The 19,253-nt window shown below is 36.2% G+C and overlaps 1 protein-coding gene across 2 annotated transcripts; it reads right to left on the reverse strand.

The window, feature by feature from the left end:
• Nucleotides 1-9,520: 9,520 nt before the first annotated feature.
• On the reverse strand, nucleotides 9,521-12,355 carry Pms2 (mismatch repair endonuclease PMS2). 2 transcript variants are annotated; one of them, XM_014359044.2, is made up of 5 exons: nucleotides 12,054-12,355; nucleotides 11,815-11,974; nucleotides 10,325-11,745; nucleotides 10,005-10,254; nucleotides 9,521-9,922 (listed from the first exon to the last, which is right to left on the reverse strand). In XM_014359044.2, the coding sequence occupies exons 1-5, from the start codon at nucleotides 12,141-12,143 to the stop codon at nucleotides 9,588-9,590; spliced, it is 2,256 nt and encodes a 751-aa protein (XP_014214530.2). In that variant the 5' UTR covers nucleotides 12,144-12,355; the 3' UTR covers nucleotides 9,521-9,587. The 2 variants fall into 2 exon arrangements, with proteins under 2 accessions (XP_014214530.2, XP_089447231.1); XM_089591105.1 differs by having other exon boundaries at nucleotides 11,815-11,952; nucleotides 12,054-12,121.
• Nucleotides 12,356-19,253: the final 6,898 nt, after the last annotated feature.

Below are 19,253 nucleotides of genomic sequence, written 5' to 3' on the forward strand. Positions count from 1 at the left end.
TATCATGTTATTTATTTTAACTAAATACAGAGACCAGTAAGCACACCGAGTTATGTGGAAATTAGTGCTTGTCTTATCTTGATATTTATTTAAAATAAATAAAGAGAACAGTCAGCGCACCGAGTTATGTAAGAATTGGCGCTCGTCTTATCCTTATATTTATTTTAATGACATAAAAAAGGATAGTAAGCGCACCAAGTTGTGTTAGAATTGGCGCTTGTCTTATTATTATATTTTTCTTAAATAAATAATAGAACAATTAAGCACACTGGGTTGTGTGTTGATTGGCGCTTGTCTTATCATCATATTCATTATAAATAAATAAAGGGACCAGTAAGCAAACCTGGTTGTGTGGTAGTTGGTGCTTGTGTTATTTTGTTCATTTTAAATAAATAAAGGGACCAGTTAGTGCACCGAGTTGTGTGGTAATTGGCGATTTTCTCATCATTATATTTATTTTAAATAATTAAAGGGACCAGTAAAGGCACCTAGTTGTGTTGGGATTGGCGCTTGTCTTATCAATATATTTATTATAAATAAATAAAAGGACCAGTAAGCACAGCGGGTTGTGTGGTGGTTGGTGCTTGTCTTATCATTATATTCATTATAAATAAATAAAGGGACCATTATGCGCACCGGGTTGTGTGGTGGTTAGTGCTTGTGTTATTTTATTCATTTTAAATAAATAAAAAGACTAGTAAGCTCACCGATGTGGGAATTGGCGCTCGTCTTGTCTGCAAGGGGCACTTAAATCACCTAGTAATTTTAATACACGCTTTCCATTTACATTTATATTTTTTTATACATTATATTTTCTTGTCATAAAAAATCCGTGTTATTGACAATTCAAGGGTTAACATTTTTCAATACATACATATATATTCCATTTTATAAAAAATTTCTATTAAAAAATTCAAATTTCAACGCCGTGTGCTGAAAATGTGCGTATAGTAAGTCAAGAAAACCCCAGAGCGCTTTCACCTAAAGAGGAAAAAACCTGCTACTTAAATGAAAGCAACATTAGTATGAAAGGCACTAGTGCACAGAGCACAGGCAGTTTTTTTCCAGCGAACCTGGGACGCGGAGATTTGCGGTCACCCATACCTGGTACTCTCTCGTGCACCAGTACATTACCGCGACGAGCACAAGGTGAAAGAAGGAGACTGAGTACGAAGGCCAAGAGCTGAAAAGTAAGTTAGCACACCACCTATAGGTAACTTTTTGACTAACCGGTTCCTACTTGAACTTTCGGTGTTTGACCGCCTAAAGCGTAGAGACGACGCATCCCCAAGTAGTCAAGGAACTAGGGTGAGCGATCACGTCCATAGGCGAAGTTCCTGGGTCGATGACTTGAGCAGTGCTTGAGACACCCAAGGGCCCTGAGAACGACCTTACTCTACGTGACTTGGTAGGATAGGTAGTCACCTAACATTAACCTTCCGTGGTTTTACTAAAAATTCGTGCTAGTCTAACCTAACCTGTTTAAGCGGAGATCTTAAGGAGGAAAAATTCAAATCGTCATTTATGTAACATTTCCTATTAAACAAAGGCGGATAAGTTTTAAGTAAATTCTAAATTACCAAGGATATCATATGTTTTCTTTCTTTATTATCAACGTAAATAACCGCCATTACTCAAATATAATTAATACATGTGAAAATTGAAGAAAAAATTTCCTTAGAATCATATGATTGATTAAATATATGATACTTAAAAATAAATTGATTGTACTTACTTAAGCATACCTTCCCCTCCACGTATGATTGCGAGTTCCTTTTATATAGTCTAAGAGAAAAACTACAATAATAGCTGTTAAGATATTTATGAAATTGTTTATATGAAATAAGAATAACATCTGCACCCAAAAAATAACAGGAATAAATTAAAAAAGATATTAAATTCAGAAAGATATTAAATAAGTTAAAAAAGACATTAAATTAATTAACTTAAGAGAATATTCAGGGAACGATGAGAATTCAATAAAGTAATAATCAAAAAACAATTGCTGTATATTGTGCAAGAATTAATTCATTATTTAACAGATAAATTTTAAAACTTGATCATAATTATTTTTTAATATTGTACATAATCGGTTATCTGAGCAACTTTTTCCTTTACACAGGGCAACGAACCCGCACTCCGCCATATTAACACTAACATTAATTGTGTGTTGGTTCCTAATCTTAGAGCTTCCTCAGTACAGGTAATATTCTTAAGCCGATTGTTACCACCACCAATTAACCGTGGTTATACTCAAAGAAAAGGAAGTCATATGTCATTATATTTACTTTAAATAAATAAACGGACCAGTAAGAGTACCGAGTTGTGTAGGTATTGGCGCTTGTCTTATCTGTATATTTATTTTAAATAAATATAGGTACCATTGAGCACACCGGGTTGTGTGGTGATTGGCGCTTATGTTATTTTATTTATTATAAATATAATAAAGGGACCAGTAAGCGTCTCAGGTTGTGTTGGAATGGGCGCTTGTGCCATTTAAATTATTAGAAATAAATTAAGGGACCAGTAATTGTCCCGGGATGAGTGGGCTCAAGCGCTTGTGCTATTTTAATTAATATAAATAAATAAAGTTGGTGTCTCGGGTTGTGTCGGGATTGGCGCTTGTTTTAATTTAATTATCATAAATAAATAATGCGACCAGTAAGCGTCCCAGGTTGAGTGGGCATTGGCACTTGTCTTATTACTTTATTTATTTTAAGTAAATAAAGATACTAGTAAGCGCACCGGGTTGCTTGGGGATTGGCGCTTGTGCTATTTTAATTATTATAAATAAATAAAGGGACCAGTAGGTGTCTTGGGTTGTGTCGGGATGGCGCTTGTGCTATTTTATTCATTATAAATAAATAAAGGGACCTGTAAGCGTCCTGGGTTGAGTGGGGATCTTTGCTTGTCTCATCATCATATTTATTACAAATAATTTAAGTGACCAGTAAGTGCTTCGGGTTGTGTGGGGATTAGCGCTTGTTTTGTTTTAATTATCATAAATAAATAATGCGACCAGTAAGCGTCCCGGGTTGAGTGGGTATTGGCACTTGTCTTATTACTTCATTTATTTTAAGTAAATAAAGACACTAGTAAGCGCACCGGGTTGCTTGGGGATTAGTGCTTGTGCAATTTCAATTATTATAAATAAATAAAGGGACCGGTAAGTGTTCTGGTTTGCTCGGGGATTGGCGCTAAGTTATTTCTCGCATGTTTGCTAGTCACATTTGGGAGCATGGGTAAGAACACCCACGGAATGCCTTCTCCTTCTATTCGTTTCTCTAACGCTCTTTATAATGGTATGTTAGTGAGAGTAACTTTTATGTTACTGACCGTAATTTTTACCGCGGGAACTTTTTTAACTCAACGCTGGACGTTAATTTTTGCGATAGTAGATTATTATAAAAGGCTTAATTTTAAATTAAAAAAAGATTAATTGTTTGTACAAGAAAATTTGAAAGGGTACGGTATGGATCTTATTACAATCAGTTTTTGTATCAAATTTTTTATTCAAGCATGTTTTGTAACTATTTGATTACACTATGTTTATAACTACATTATGATCATAAACTCAATTAAATTCAAATGTTGACCGCAGCCCGTGTTTTGCCGCATGCACAACGCAACCGATCAGTTGATTGGGAGTTCCGAGCTGCCACTATAGCTGTTACACCATGGTAACGTACGATGTGCAAGGCATATCATACTGACTCTCCCTAGTAACAACGAGGCTTCTTCATCAAGAAGGCATCGACAGGTGGGGAACAAGCTAGTATAATGCCAGAGATGAGTAGAGAGATTGCTAACGCCAATGTTACGGCGTGAGACAACTTTTTTCCACTGATCGGGGCGACCCGCCGCGGCCAGCCGTCGAACCAAGGCGCACATTTTTCGAGAGTGCGAGACTCGTATCGAAGAGCGTGCGCCTACAAGAAGAGAAGTTGATTCGCGTGGAAATGAGCATATAAGCGCACATTTTGGCGACACGTAGAAGGGGTATACCGAATGTGTGCCTACGAGGAGAGAAGTGGAAATGTTGACTATAGCTTTATATCTGAGCGCACAGCCAAAGCAAGCGACGACAAGAGTTTTTCTCTTTTGACTGCAACCGAGTATATGCTATATATATTTAACTGACTCTTGCTCTCTCGCTCTTGCTTGAATGTTATCTATCAATCTTACATTCGATTAAATCGTGAAACTAAATGCTCATAATTATATGCACAGAATTTGATATCAAAACATTTTTTTTTTTTTTCGTACGTTAATACTTAATTTGAAATCTAGTGTTATTTTGAAAAAATGTTCGGCTAATTTTTTTAAGGATTACAGTTCAGCTATAATCACTGGCTAATTATTTTTCCTCATCATAATTGTAATGAACTGTAGGACAAGCCCCGGAGGTTATCGATGAACATATGTGACTTTAAGATCTCCTTCCCTCGAAGTTTCGATAGCTAAGGTAGTAAGGGCTTATGCCACTACTGTTCCTGTTTTGCTGTCTGAGGATCGATTCCAACTGTCGGCAAATTTTTTTTTTTAACGTGATCCATCATTTTATTTTATTTTATTTTTATTTATGTTTTATTAAAATTTATAAATAATATTGACAAACCCTTTTTTCTCTATACATCTAAATACATTTTTTTAATACTAATTATATTAAATAATTTCATAAGCTGATACTTATCGTTAGCATGGCCATTTCGGAATTTTATAATAACAAAATAATTTCTTAGGATATGAGTATAATTCATACATTTAAAACTCCCAAGAAATTATTAACATCTTAAGTAAGAGAGAAAAAATCTAAGTCCTACATAATTTTCATTAATTTTTAGTTTTTTTTTCCAAAAAATGATGAAGCTGTTCTGATCAATATTTTTATCTATCTATACAATAACCATAATCTTCGAAAGCACAAGAAAACTTACATGAAACTCCCTTAACATTTATTTTCCGTCTTTTGTTGTTAAAAAATTTTAGATATAGCAGCTATACTTTTTGTGTTGATTAAATATGTAATTTCAATGTCAATTACATAATGTTGCTTCTAGACCAAAGTTTTAATTAGCGTATGTAAATATCAAAACTTAATACCTTTGAAAATTATGCAACAAAAATCTGAACAGTAATAAAAAACAGATCTTATAAATTATCGTAAATTATGTTCAAGCTTTAAACTTTTACTTTTTTGAAATTCGTAATGTAAGTGACAAGTGGTTGTAACTACCAGGTAAAAATTTTAAGTAACGTAACAGTTAACTTGATATATAAGATCTGTTTTTCATTACTGTTCAGATTTTTGTTGCATAATTTTCAAAGGTATTAAGTTTTGATATTTACATACACTAATTAAAACTTTGGTCTAGAACCAACATTATGTAATTGACATTGAAATTACATATTTAATCAACACAATAAGTATAGCTGCTATACCTAACATTTTTTTACAACAAAAGACGGAAAATAAATGTTTAGGGAGTTTAATGTAAGTTTTCTTGTGCTTTCGAAGATTATTGTTATTGTATAGATAGATAAAAATATCGATCAGAACAGCTTCATCATTTTTTAGAAAAAAAAACTAAAAATTAATGAAAATTATGTAGAACTTAGATTTTTTCTCTCTTACTTTAGATGTTAATAATTTCTTGGGAGTTTTAAATGTATGAATTATACTCATATCCTAAGAAATTATTTTATTATTATGAAATTCCGAAATGGCCATGCTAACGATAAGTATCAGCTTATGAAATTATTTAATATAATTAGTATTAAAAAAATGTATTTAGATGTATAGGGAAAAAAAGGTTTGTCAATATTATTTATAAATTTTAATAAAACATAAATAAAAATAAAATAAAATAGAATGATGGATCACGTTAAAAAAAAAAATTTGCCGACAGTTGGAATCGATCCTCAGACAGCAAAACAGGAACAGTAGTGGCATAAGCCCTTACTACCTTAGCTATCGAAACTTCGAGGGAAGGAGATCTTAAAGTCACATATGTTCATCGATAACCTCCGGGGCTTGTCCTACAGTTCATTACAATTATGATGAGGAAAAATAATTAGCCAGTGGTTATAGCTGAACTGTTATCCTTAAAAAAATTAGCTGAACATTTTTTCCAAATAATACTAGATTTCAAATTAAGTATTAACGTACGGAAAAAAAAAAAATGTTTTGATATCAAATTCTGTGCATATAATTATGAGCATTTAGTTTCACGATTTAATCGAATGTAAGATTGATAGATAACATGCAAACAAGAGCGAGAGAGCAAGAGTCAGTTAAATATATATAGCATATACTCGGTTGCAGTCAAAAGAGAAGAACTCTTGTCGTCGCTTGCTTTGGCTGTGCGCTCAGATATAAAGCTATAGTCAACATTTCCACTCCACTCCTCGTAGGCAAACATTCGGTATACCCCTTCTACGTGTCGCCAAAATGTGCGCTTATATGCTCATTTCCACGCGAATCAACTTCTCTTCCTGTAGGCGCACGCTCTTCGATACGAGTCTCGCACTCTCGAAGAATGTGCGCCTTGGTTCGACGGCTGGCCGCGGCGAGTCGCCCCGATCAGTGGAAAAAAGTTGTCTCACGCCGTAACATTGGCGTTAGCAATCTCTCTACTTATCTCTGGCATTATACTAGCTTGTTCCCCACCTGTCGATGCCTTCTTGATGAAGAAGCCTCGTTGTTACTAGGGAGAGTCAGTATGATATGCCTTGCACATCGTACGTTTCCATGGTGTAACAGCTATAGTGGCAGCTCGGAACTCCCAATCAACTGATCGTTTGCGTTATGCATGCGGCAAAACACGGTCTGCGGTCAACATTTGAATTTAATTGAGTTTATGATCATAATATAGTTATAAACATAGTGTAATCAAATAGTTACAAAACATGCTTGAATAAAAAATTAAATACAAAAACTGATTGTAATAAGATCTATACCGTACCCTTTCAAATTTTCTTGTACAAAAAATTAATCTTTTTTTAATTTAAAATTAAGCCTTCTATAATAATCTACTTTCGCAAAAATTAACGTCCAGCGTTGAGTTAAAAAATTTACGCAGTAAAAATTACGGTCAGTAACATAAAAGTTACTCTCACTAACATACCATTATAAAGAACGTTAGAGAAACGAATAGAAGGAGGAGGCATTTCATGGGTGTTCTTACCCGTGCTCCCAAATGTGACTAGCAAACATGCGAGAAATAACTTAGCACCAATCCCCGAGCAAACCAGAACACTTACCGGTCCCTTTATTTATTTATAATAATTGAAATTGCACAAGCACTAATCCCCAAGTAACCCGGTGCGCTTACTAGTGTCTTTGTTTACTTAAAATAAATGAAGTAATAAGACAAGTGCCAATGCCCACTCAACCCGGGACGCTTACTGGTCGCATTATTTATTTATGATAATTAAAACAAAACAAGCGCTAATCCCCACACAACCCGAAGCACTTACTGGTCACTTAAATTATTTGTAATAAATATGATGATGAGACAAGCAAAGATCCCCACTCAACCCAGGACGCTTACAGGTCCCTTTAATCATTTATAATAAATAAAATAGCACAAGCGCCATCCCGACACAACCCGAGACACCTACTGGTCCCTTTATTTATTTATAATAATTAAAATAGCACAAGCGCCAATCCCCAAGCAACCCGGTGCGCTTACTAGTATCTTTATTTACTTAAAATAAATAAAGTAATAAGACAAGTGCCAATGCCCACTCAACCCGGGACGCTTACTGGTCGCATTATTTATTTATGATAATTAAAATAAAACAAGCGCCAATCCCGACACAACCCGAGACGCCTACTTTATTTATTTATATTAATAAAAATAGCACAAGCGCTTGAGCCCACTCATCCCGGGACAATTACTGGTCCCTTAATTTATTTCTAATAATTTAAATGGCACAAGCACCCATTCCAACACAACCTGAGACGCTTACTGGATTTTCTCTCTCTTAATTTAGATGTTAATAATTTCTTGGGAGTTATAAATGTAAGAATTATACTCATATCCTAAGAAATTATTTTATTATTATGAAATTCCGAAATGGCCATGCTAACGATAAGTATCAGCTTATGAAATTATTTAATATAATTAGTATTAAAAAAATGTATTTAGATGTATAGGGAAAAAAAGGTTTGTCAATATTATTTATAAATGTTAATAAAACATAAATAAAAATAAAATAAAATAGAATGATGGATCACGTTAAAAAAAAAAATTTGCCGACAGTTGGAATCGATCCTCAGACAGCAAAACAGGAACAGTAGTGGCATAAGCCCTTACTACCTTAGCTATCGAAACTTCGAGGGAAGGAGATCTTAAAGTCACATATGTTCATCGATAACCTCCGGGGCTTGTCCTACAGTTCATTACAATTATGATGAGGAAAAATAATTAGCCAGTGGTTATAGCTGAACTGTTATCCTTAAAAAAATTAGCTGAACATTTTTTCCAAATAATACTAGATTTCAAATTAAGTATTAACGTACGGAAAAAAAAAAAATGTTTTGATATCAAATTCTGTGCATATAATTATGAGCATTTAGTTTCACGATTTAATCGAATGTAAGATTGATAGATAACATTCAAGCAAGAGCGAGAGAGCAAGAGTCAGTTAAATATATATAGCATATACTCGGTTGCAGTCAAAAGAGAAAAACTCTTGTCGTCGCTTGCTTTGGCTGTGCGCTCAGATATAAAGCTATAGTCAACATTTACACTCCTCTCCTCGTAGGCACACATTCGGTATACCCCTTCTACGTGTCGCCAAAATGTGCGCTTATATGCTCATTTCCACGCGAATCAACTTTTCTTCTTGTAGGCGCACGCTCTTCGATACGAGTCTCGCACGCTCGAAAAATGTGCGCCTTGGTTCGACGGCTGGCCGCGGCGGGTCGCCCCGATCAGTGGAAAAAAGTTGTCTCACGCCGTAGCATTGGCGTTAGCAATCTCTTTACTCATCTCTGATAATGCCCAACGAGCCTTAAATCGCGGCACTCAGGCGATATTCGGACACTTAGGCGGCACTCGGGCAGTCAACCAGTCAGAGAGTCAAGGAGTCGAGCAGTTGGGCATTCGCGGATTTGGGAATTAGGGTTACACGACGCGCCTTAGAGACCAAGCACACGCGCTACTTGATCATTATCGCGAAGCACCTCCGTACCAATATCTTTCCAACGTAACACCATCCTTGTATCTCTATGGTTGCAATGCAAATTATGAAATTGCTAAATAAATGAATGAAGACGATTTTTGATATGGACAACATTGTTTTTTCCCTAATAGTCCCGGGAAAATGAACAATTGGAAAACAGATTAAATCTTTTTTTTTTGTCCCCAGGCTATTTTCAAAAGGCCTATCCTCCACAAATATTGTGTATACCTATAGTAAGCCAGAGCCATTCAAATATTTTATAATGCAATAATGGAGCTTATGATTGAAGAGATTTGGTCTTGTAATAGTTTTATAATTTGAATAGTAAATCTTTTTTTTGTCTGTAACATTTTAAATAAATTGTTTTTTTAATAGAAGTGTTTAACTAACTTCTTTTATTTTGAATTTATAAAAGGAGTAAATGTACACAAATGTCGAAGCGTTGGTCTTCCATGAGGACAAGTCCAGGGGTTAGTCATGTCACCCATTTGCTTTACTATTTGACGCATTTTCATGCGATTCAACGTTCTTCCAATCATAACTGCACTACGACACGCCCTTGATGCAAGCATCTGTCGAATTCTGGATGGTCGAGGAATGACATTTGAATTCGTGCCATCCTCTCCTCCTTCTTGTATTAGAAAGATGAGTTCTTCTATGTCTTCTCGACTAAACTGCCAGTTAAAACTTACAGGCATGCCTTTAAGACTGACTTTTCTACCAATGTCTTCTATAAATTCAGATAAGTAGTTTATAAATAACAAAATACTTATTTAAGCTATTATGAAACAAATACCAACTGTTTTTATTACCATTATTATTTATCTCAAATGTGAAGCCATTGTCTTGAAATATGTTTAAATTATCCATAAGAACAGACTCTTTTATAACCGCAAGATTTAAAGGTTTTGGTACAATCAGTTTTTGAGTTTTTAATTTTGTATCGCTTAGAAGCTTTTCAAAACGGTATTTTTCATCACTTGCATGCTGATCTACTATAAATAAATTATTTTCAAGCTTTGCTAAAATAAATCCCAAATTGAACTGGCCTATAATTTCCATCTAAAAACAATCGAAAAATCAGTATTATTTCATAGAAACTGGAAAGTATCATAAATAAAAATTAAAATACTTGATCAAAAGATTCACTTGTTAATTTGTCTTTGAATTCTCTTTCTATATCAATGGTATTTGAATTCAATCGAGTCTCAAAGTGAAGAGTATTTTTAGCTTTTATCTCAGATTTTCTAATTTCTTTTATTTTACGTAGTTTGTCCTTGATGCTGCTTAAAGTTACAGTCATGTTCACAATGGGAAACTTAGTACACAATTCTGCTTCATTGTCAAAAGTTTCTTTTGGTATTTTATGAGTTAAAATTTTCTCATGAAGTGATTCTTTATTTTTTTCTATTACAGAAATAAAGTTCTTTTTATTTTTAGATTCGTTACTTCTGCCTTGAACTTGTTGGTTGCTAAGCTCGATTGAACTGGAATCTTTACCTTCTTTTTTAAATTTAAGTTTTAACAATTTGGTTTTAATATCTTCAATGGCAATGCTCGAACTTATGTTTTTTGTCACATCAGTGATCTCATTTAAACGTTGAAAAGTAAGTTTTTTTAAAGGGGGGCCATCCTCTGGAGATGATGGGAAGTCTCTTTTGAGACTTTGTGATCTCAGTTCTGGTAGGGTTTTTTCAGTGAATACTCCCTGACAACTATTCCATAATTTGTTAAAATTAGATTTTATAGCAGCAAAAATTAATTTTTCATTAGTTAGTAAAATAGTTCTTTTGTCAGGTGTTACATTAACATCTGCACAGTTTTTTTCTATCAGGATATTCAAGTAGACAAACGGGTATTGTTTATTGTTGTAATTATGGAAGATAAAGTTTATCAATTTGCTTACTTTTGAAAGATCACAAGGTCTATTATTAACATAAAAAAATTGTTTATCTGGAGAAGAACATCCCAATGTATGGATACAGGTGCTCACAAAACACTTCCATCTGAAATTTAAAGGTTCATCAATCGCTAAGCTGTACTCTTCAAGAATGTTCTCATCAGATGGAAGCAATTCAACTTCGAGTAAATTATCTCGTATTTTTCTCCCAAAAATTGCAGATATGTTGTCTAGCACAGTGACTGAGCCATTGGTTGAAAATACGATATTAGAAGATTTATTGCCCAAGGCATTTGTACAAATTATTTTTACTCCTGTGGATACTAAACAGTAGTTATGAAGGACATGAATCATTTTTTTAAATTCTTTTTTAATATTTTTTTGGAACTCTTTTAAGCGCACAGGTAAATTTTTGAAAATTTCTTTGATGTACACCGTTGTGCCTTGGTGTCGTGCACTAACGATTTTTTTTTTTATTTTGCCATTTTTATCGAAATGTATGTCGAACGCATGCAATGCTGTGGTATGCTTAGTAATAATGTGAAGATCTGAGAGGGCGCATAATGAGCTTAAAGCCTCTCCACGAAAACCGAATGTCTCTACTTCTTCTAAGTCTGAAAAATCTTTCAGTTTGGAAGTATGATGTTTTAAGCCTAAAAAAATAATCAATCAACAAATTTATAGTGAATTACCCTATTGAGGTAGAAATAATGGTTACCTACCAAGCCCGTCGAAATCTCTTTCCAACACTCCACATCCATTATCAGCTACTGTGATAGAAGTTCTGCCATAATCAACTAATTTGATTTCTACAATAGTGGCACAACTATCTAAACTATTCTCTACTAGCTCCTTTACTGCTGTAGCAAGGTCAAAAATGACCTATAGAATTAATGAAAGTTTTTCAATGTTTTTCAATAATTTGAAGCTTAATGTTGTTCACGTAAATAAGGATACTTACTTGTCCTGAACATATTTTATTAATCGTTTTCTTGTTGATGTACATAATTTGTCCAGAGGTATTTTCTGTTGTTGGTGCTGGTTTCTCCATTGTTTTATCTCTTTTGATCTAACACCGATATTTTTTAATTCGTACTCGTTGAAAATTGAAAATTCTAGAACCCCTTCAGAAACCCTTCAAACTAGAAGTAGGTAAGGCTGCGGTCACATGGAGAGCGTAAGGCGGCGGTCACATAAAGAGCGTAAGGGTGCGGGCCGCGGGCACATCCCACGGTGGTTCTACTTTCAATCACTCAATTGCGTAGTGTCTACTATGCACCACCTGTGGCGCCACTAGTGAGCCACGCGTAAGCGTAAATGCGTTTCATCAAACTGAGGTACCTCCAGAGCAGACCAAATTTTTTTCAGTGTAGCCTTTTTACTTGCGGTAGGAACGGACTGATGGGAGGGCGGGGACACTCGCACTCACGCATGAAGCGTAATACAAGTCTTTCCGTGCGTGTTTGGGAGCCCCCTCTACGCATAATCCTTTAGCTTTTTTTCTTTCGTTGCTCCTGCCAGAGATGAGTAGAGAGATTGCTAACGCCAATGCTACGGCGTGAGACAACTTTTTTCCACTGATCGGGGCGACCCGCTCTTAAATTAAAAAAATGTATTTCGATGTATAGGGAAAAAAAGGTTTGTTAATATTATTTATAAAACATAAATAAAACATAAATAAAAAGAAAATAAACTAGAATGATGAATCACGTTAAAAAAAAAAATTTGCCGACAGTTGAAATCGATCCTCAGATAGCAAAACGAGAACAGTAGTGGCATAAGCCCTTACTACCTTAGCTATCGAGACTTCGAGGGGTAGGAGATCATAAAATCACATATGTTCATCGATAACCTCCGGGGCTTGTCCTACAGTTCATAACAATTATGATGAGGAAAAAACAATTAACCAGTGGTTATAGCTGAACTGTTATCTTTAAAAAAATTAAGCTGATCATTTTTTCAAAATAATACTATATTTCAAATCAAGTATTAACGTACGGAAAAAAAAAAATGTTTTGATATCAAATTCTGTGCATATAATTATATGAGCATTTAGTTTTACACGATTTGATTTAATCGAATGTAAGATTGATAGATATCATTCAAGCAAGAGCGAGAGAGTAAGAGTCAGTTAAATATATATAGCATATACTCGGTTGCAGTCAAAAGAGAAAAACTCATGTCGTCGCTTGCTTTGGCTGTGCGCTCAGATATATAGCTATATAGTCAACATTTCCACTCCTCTCCTCGTAGGCACACTGGCACACATTCGGTATACCCCTTCTACGTGTCGCCAAAATGTGCGCCTATATGCTCATTTCTACGCGAATCCACTTCTCTTCTTTTAGGCGCACGCTCTTCGATACGAGTCTCGCACTCTCGAAAAATGTGCGCCTTGGTTCGACGGCTGGCCGCGGCGGGTCGCCCCGATCAGTGGAAAAAAGTTGTCTCACGCCGTAGCATTGGCGTTAGCAATCTCTCTACTCATCTCTGCTCCTGCGCTCGGTGACAGCTGCGAGCTGGCTCTCTAGCTTTTCGACCTTTGCAGCAGTAAGTCGCTTCCGCGCAGCGGTCCTTTCTTCACTGCTCAAGTCTAATTAGCAACAATTCCGCTGTTGCCACTTTGTTGTTCCTTGGTACCGAAGACGTGCCCTCAAAAGCAGTTTGATTTTGTTACTTCAGAATGGTTACATTTTTTTCTTCTCGCGAATTTTCCTTTTAGGTTATTTTTTTGTATATTTTCTCTTCGATAAATAAATACTTATTTAGTTCAAAAATTGATATGAGTATGATTTCCTCTCGAGTTTATTGTTGATGGCAAATTATTCTTGGAGCTAAGACTAACAGAAACGAAAGAATAAAACAAACCACTTTTTATGAATTAGCGTTGATCGAGGTGATTTGTGTGCATAATCACACCTTTCTCGATCGAACTTTTACTACAACCATCGACACTGCATTCGTATACATGAACTCGTTTTTGACAATTATTCGTTATAAAACTAAAATTTACTTTACCGAACTATGCAAGCCAGAGATATGCGTCCCAGTAGAGTTTTACTTTAATCGGCCAGGAAGGCACTTGTAGTAGATTAACATGACGAATAAGTATAATAGAGATAATGCACACTCTCTATACTCAGTGCTTATCCATCAAGCTCAGAGAGTGTACACTTCTTGGTAGCACAATTACTTACATACTAATTGAGATTAATGAATATCTTTCTTCTCTGTTACCTTAACCCTTTGACTTAACTCTGCCTGATTAAAAGGTTATGGGCCCGGAGCTTTCATAGAGGGCTCGGCAGGGGACAGCGTGAAGGAGCTGCTTCTAGAGCCACAAGTAAAAAGTTCATTTGTGCAGTACACGACAACGGAAAAGACCGTGTTGAGTGTCAAGTTAAAAATTAAAAATGGCGTATGTGCCATACTGAAACTCAAGGACAGCAAGTGCAACTCGAGGGGACAAACTGTGCGACGAAGTCGCAGCGTCGAGCACGCACACGCAGAGGCATGGCTGTGGTAATCTCTAGGCATTATGTGTGCGTGTATGTGTGTGTGCTTGGCGCGATCGGGCAATGTCTCTCAGGCCATGAGTCGTGCACGCTCGCTTGGTGAACAGCGCTGACGTGACTCAGGCATGGGAGGTGTGACTTGTTAGTCAGTGGTGGGTATGTTGCTCGTGAAAGCGCCTCCACTCGTGAGGGAGTGGAACGGTCTGAAAGGTGAGGACTAAACCAGTGGAGGCGCCGGTACGACTTGCTGGTCAAAACCTTATGCCAATAAAGATTAAAGGATGACTAAATAAATAAAAGAGGGCGCTATTTTATAAACAGCTAATCAGCGATTGTTAATCGACGGTAAGAGATCGATCAAGGATTGTTCGTAGAGATTTTTCCGAGGTATCGAGAAAGACAGACCGTCGTACGACCGTCGCGACGGTTGCATCAAAGAGGCCGAAGCCGCACAGCATTGTACTCGGGTTAGCGGTGTGCGTGTGCTTAACTGGCCGGGTACAACGTTACAACTGTGTGTCAAGAAAATCGTGAAGCACGTGTAGAACAGTAATGGCTTAAAAAGTGCTGATCCAACATGCCACACGAGCTCAAGCAACGGAATTAGTTGGATATATTGGCTGCGTAAAAACTGCGTTGATGATAGCAGAAAACGTACCTTTACATAGCGTGCGAGACATTAAAGGACATATAAGATCGTATGGCACTAGTATATGAAGAACATTAAAACGCAAATAAATTATTATTGCTGCAGCGTTTTTATATGATAACGTCGGAGCAAAATGAAAGCATAATATCATATACCTCTCGAATTCTCAACTTCTCAAGGGAGCTTGAGGATATAGGAGTAAAGCAAACTAACGCCGCCATTATGGCTAAAATTACACACACAGTCTAGACCGTCTCACAGATACTCAAATACATACATGAATCCCGATAGAGTGACTCAGATGCTCTCTGAGCTAAGCTTTTACCATATATTCCTTATCGAAAGACTGACTAAAGAACAGAATAGAATTACAACACATGAGAAAAAGATAACGTCACTTATCAGTGTTTGTAACAGTCATCGATATTCTCGGCAGAGCCACGGTAAAAATAAGTCGAAGCGAGACGATAAAGAAAAAGAAAATCGAAAGTGCTATGCGTGCAAAAAAAGAGCATTTGACTACAGCGTGTTGTTAATAAAAACAAAGGCGCTATTAAACAAACCATTGCTGTGGACATGACAAGTGGAGAAAGTTTTGGTGGGGCGTTGGTAGCAATTATGAAAAACAAGCCAATGTTGGAAATACTTTCAAACGAAGCATAGGAATTGCGAATCCGGAAGCTATATGGCTGACCAACTACAGTGCCACGCGCCATGTATTTATAAGAGGCGACTGAGTCAGTGATCTTAAGCCCATCCAAGGAAAGGATTATATGTATGTGGGAGACGACGCGAAACATGAGGTAGTGGGTGTCGTCACAATACATGTAATAAGACTAGTTGATGAGAAGTAACATGAAGGGCACCTTAAGAATGTTTTACACGTACCTAAATTTTCCAAAAACCTGTACTCGACGAATGTGGTTACGAAGAAGTGACTCTGTCTTATGTTTAAAGCTGAACATAGTGTTGTGCATCATATACCGTTTGGTAAAATCGCCGCTGGAGGCATTACGTACTATAATAATATTTGTTGTATATTTTTCAAGATCGAATGCGTACAGGCAAATCAGGTTACCGTTAGTAGTGAGTTAAAATTACGTAAAGTGCACGAAAGTATAGGCTAAGAAGGAGGAAGAAAAATTAATAAAATGATACCCACAGGTCGTCGGCCAGTAGAATGGAGCCATTGGACTTCTTCTGCGAGGCATACCAATATGGCAAGCAGCACCGTCTGTCAAGTTAAAAAACCGAGACCACAGCCTTCTAGTACGGAGTTAGAGGGTGTGTGTGTATAAATCTGTGTGGAATAATGAAGCCATCATTAGAATGATTAAGGTTTCCATGGGTTCTTAAAGATAGAGCATCAAGCTATTTGAGTGTTCATGCTGAAGCATAAAAACAATGCTCTTGACTGTAGTGAAATATTTTGTAAGCAGGTATTAACACATCACGATTAAAAAGTCAAGGTAACCCACAGTAATAATGGGTGCAAATTTCTTAATGCAGACTCAATAAATGTTTCTAATCGAAAATAATTTAACACTGGACCTCGACTAAATACTGTCCATAACAGAGCGGGAAAATTAAACGCGGGAATAGAATGATCATTGAAGCAGCAAAAGCCATAATGTATGACAGCTCGGTGCTACAGAAATTTTGCGCCGAAGCCGTGAATACTGTGGTTTACATTCTGAATCCTACCCCCGTAGCACCAGAAAAGAATGGTAAAACATCGTTCTAAATGTGGTATGGATGCTTATCGAAATTTAAACACATTAAGCCATTTTGGTCTGAAGCCTATACCCAAGTCAATGAAATTTTTCGAACAAAGTTTGACTCCAAGGCAACAAAGCCAGGCTCGTGGGTTATTAGAGCGACTCTGGAAATTATCGACTGTTCGATGAATCAAACAGAAACATTTTCATGGAGCATGATATTGTATTAAGACCACTTAAATAAGAAGACAACCTGGCATACTTCAGTATATCATTGAACGATCAGAAATAAAACACCAATTCTGTGTTACCGAAGAAAATAGACACTGGTTAGGAGGCGGAAATAGGGTTCGGAATTGATACTGAGCCGGCTGCTCTTGTGAGTACTGTCGTTGTCTCGTTGGTAAAGACGGATGAACGTATAGAGTGTGATAGCAATATAAGCCTAGGAGCAATGTCGTGGGAATTCTAGTACATGAAGACAAAACGACTGCAACAAAAAGAAAAGATAAAAAAACATCAATGACTTGTAAGGGTTTAAGACATAGAGATCTCATCAAGAAGCCAAAAAGGTATGAGTAAGTTTTTGATGTATGAGGAGCCCAAAACATGCGGTGAAGCACTCAGTGGGCAAGATAGTGATACATATACATGGAAGGCAACGAACGACGAGGACCTTAAAGGGCACAAAGGTCCTTAAAGGGCACAAAGACAGAAGCACATGGAATATAGTCAGGAAACCTAAGTGTTTTAATGTGATCGATTCAAAATAGGTATTTAAAGTACACAGACCAGGACGGACAATCGACAACAAGTCAATTGACACAAAGCAGGCTGTCTACTCGCGGTTTCCTGCAACAACCAGGTATTGACTATAAAGATACATAATATGTACTTGTAGGCCGGTACAAAACTATAAGTATGCTGCTTTCTATAGCCGCTCAAATGTACCTAAAAACATCGCAGTTCGACGTTTAAACGGCGTTTTTGTACGGACAGCTTAAAAAAGATGTATACATAGAGATTCCTTAAGGTGTTAAATGCAATGGTGTAAGTGATAGTGATTGTAGTAGTAAGTTAATCTGTTAGTTAAAAAAGTCTTTGTATGGACTGAAACAAGCCTCCAATTGTTGGAATTATACATTCTGTACATTTTTGGATGGTCTTAGTTTTGTATAGCATGAGTAAGAATGGTCAACTTTTGTTTTGAAAGATAAAAAAGTATTATATATACAGCATTATTTGTTGACGATGGGCTGATGGTTAGTAATAATATGAGACTAATGAATAATCCAACCAAAGCGTTGAATAAACAGTTGGAGATTGAAGTGGGAGAAGCAGCCATTTTATATACATGCAAATGTAAAAAAATTTGGCTAACAAGGGTATTTTTATTCATCAGGATTCATACATTCAAAAACTTCTAGTAAAATATAGACTGATTGATGCCAAGCCTACTTCCTGCAGATATATCTGTAGAATCGGACAATATTAATACTGATCTCGGTCTCCTAAGTAGAGAAATTTTTGGTTTTTTAATGTTTGTATCTGTAGTTCAGATATTTGTTTTATTGGTTATTATTTGAGTAAATTTTTAACCATGTATACTAAATCTCATTAGAAAATTGCAAAAACCATGTTGTGTTATGTAAAATATGCTAGTAAACTAGGTAATGCGTTCAAGGTGAGAGTAAGGATTTTGAGATAAATACCTATTCTGACTCAGATTATGTGGGTTATAAGAGTACTAGAAAGTCGACTAGTGGCTGTGTGATTTAATTGTGAGATCGGATTCTGGTGTGTGGTTCTCGCGCAGAAATAGCACTATTGCTCAAAGTAGGTACTATGAAAGCTGAGTAGTACATAGCAGCCAGTACCGTAACTAGATGCAGCAAACCGATTTGTTAACTAAATTTCTGCCTGGACCGAGATTTCGTTTCTTGCTGGAATTGATAGATATGAGAAAGTTCCCCAAATAGAAGGAGTTTTTATAGTTTTTTTCACCCATCTCATGGTGTCTATACCTTGTATAAATGTGTCTGTACAAGTGGAGAGAAAGAGACAGATGTTAGAGCTCAATAACGCAATACATAATAGAGAAAGTGCTCTGAGAGCGTACGTGCCTACATGGCGCAATTTATTCTACACTAATTATTATTAATAAGTGTCTTTCTACTCTGCTACATGAACTCTTTCATTTCACTCTAAGTGATTAAAATTTCTACCTATATTATATAGTTCTTTAAGTGGGTCATTCCACATAACCCCCACAGACCTCC

Source organism: Copidosoma floridanum, unplaced genomic scaffold (genome assembly GCF_036245765.1).
Source record: "Copidosoma floridanum isolate Cflo_tuat_1 unplaced genomic scaffold, Cflo_Japanese_pri ptg000013l, whole genome shotgun sequence".
Taxonomy (NCBI): Eukaryota; Metazoa; Arthropoda; class Insecta; order Hymenoptera; family Encyrtidae; genus Copidosoma; species Copidosoma floridanum.

Excerpts from the sequence above, each read along its gene's own strand:
- Pms2 (XM_014359044.2), bottom strand. The coding sequence starts at position 12,143 with ATGGAGAAACCAGCACCAACAACAGAAAATACCTCTGGACAAATTATG. Across the intron at positions 10,255-10,324 it reads CAAGTGAATCTTTTGATCAA|ATGGAAATTATAGGCCAGTT; the intron begins GTATTTTAATTT and ends GATTGTTTTTAG. Across the intron at positions 9,923-10,004 it reads ATTTGAGATAAATAATAATG|AAGACATTGGTAGAAAAGTC; the intron begins GTAATAAAAACA and ends CTGAATTTATAG.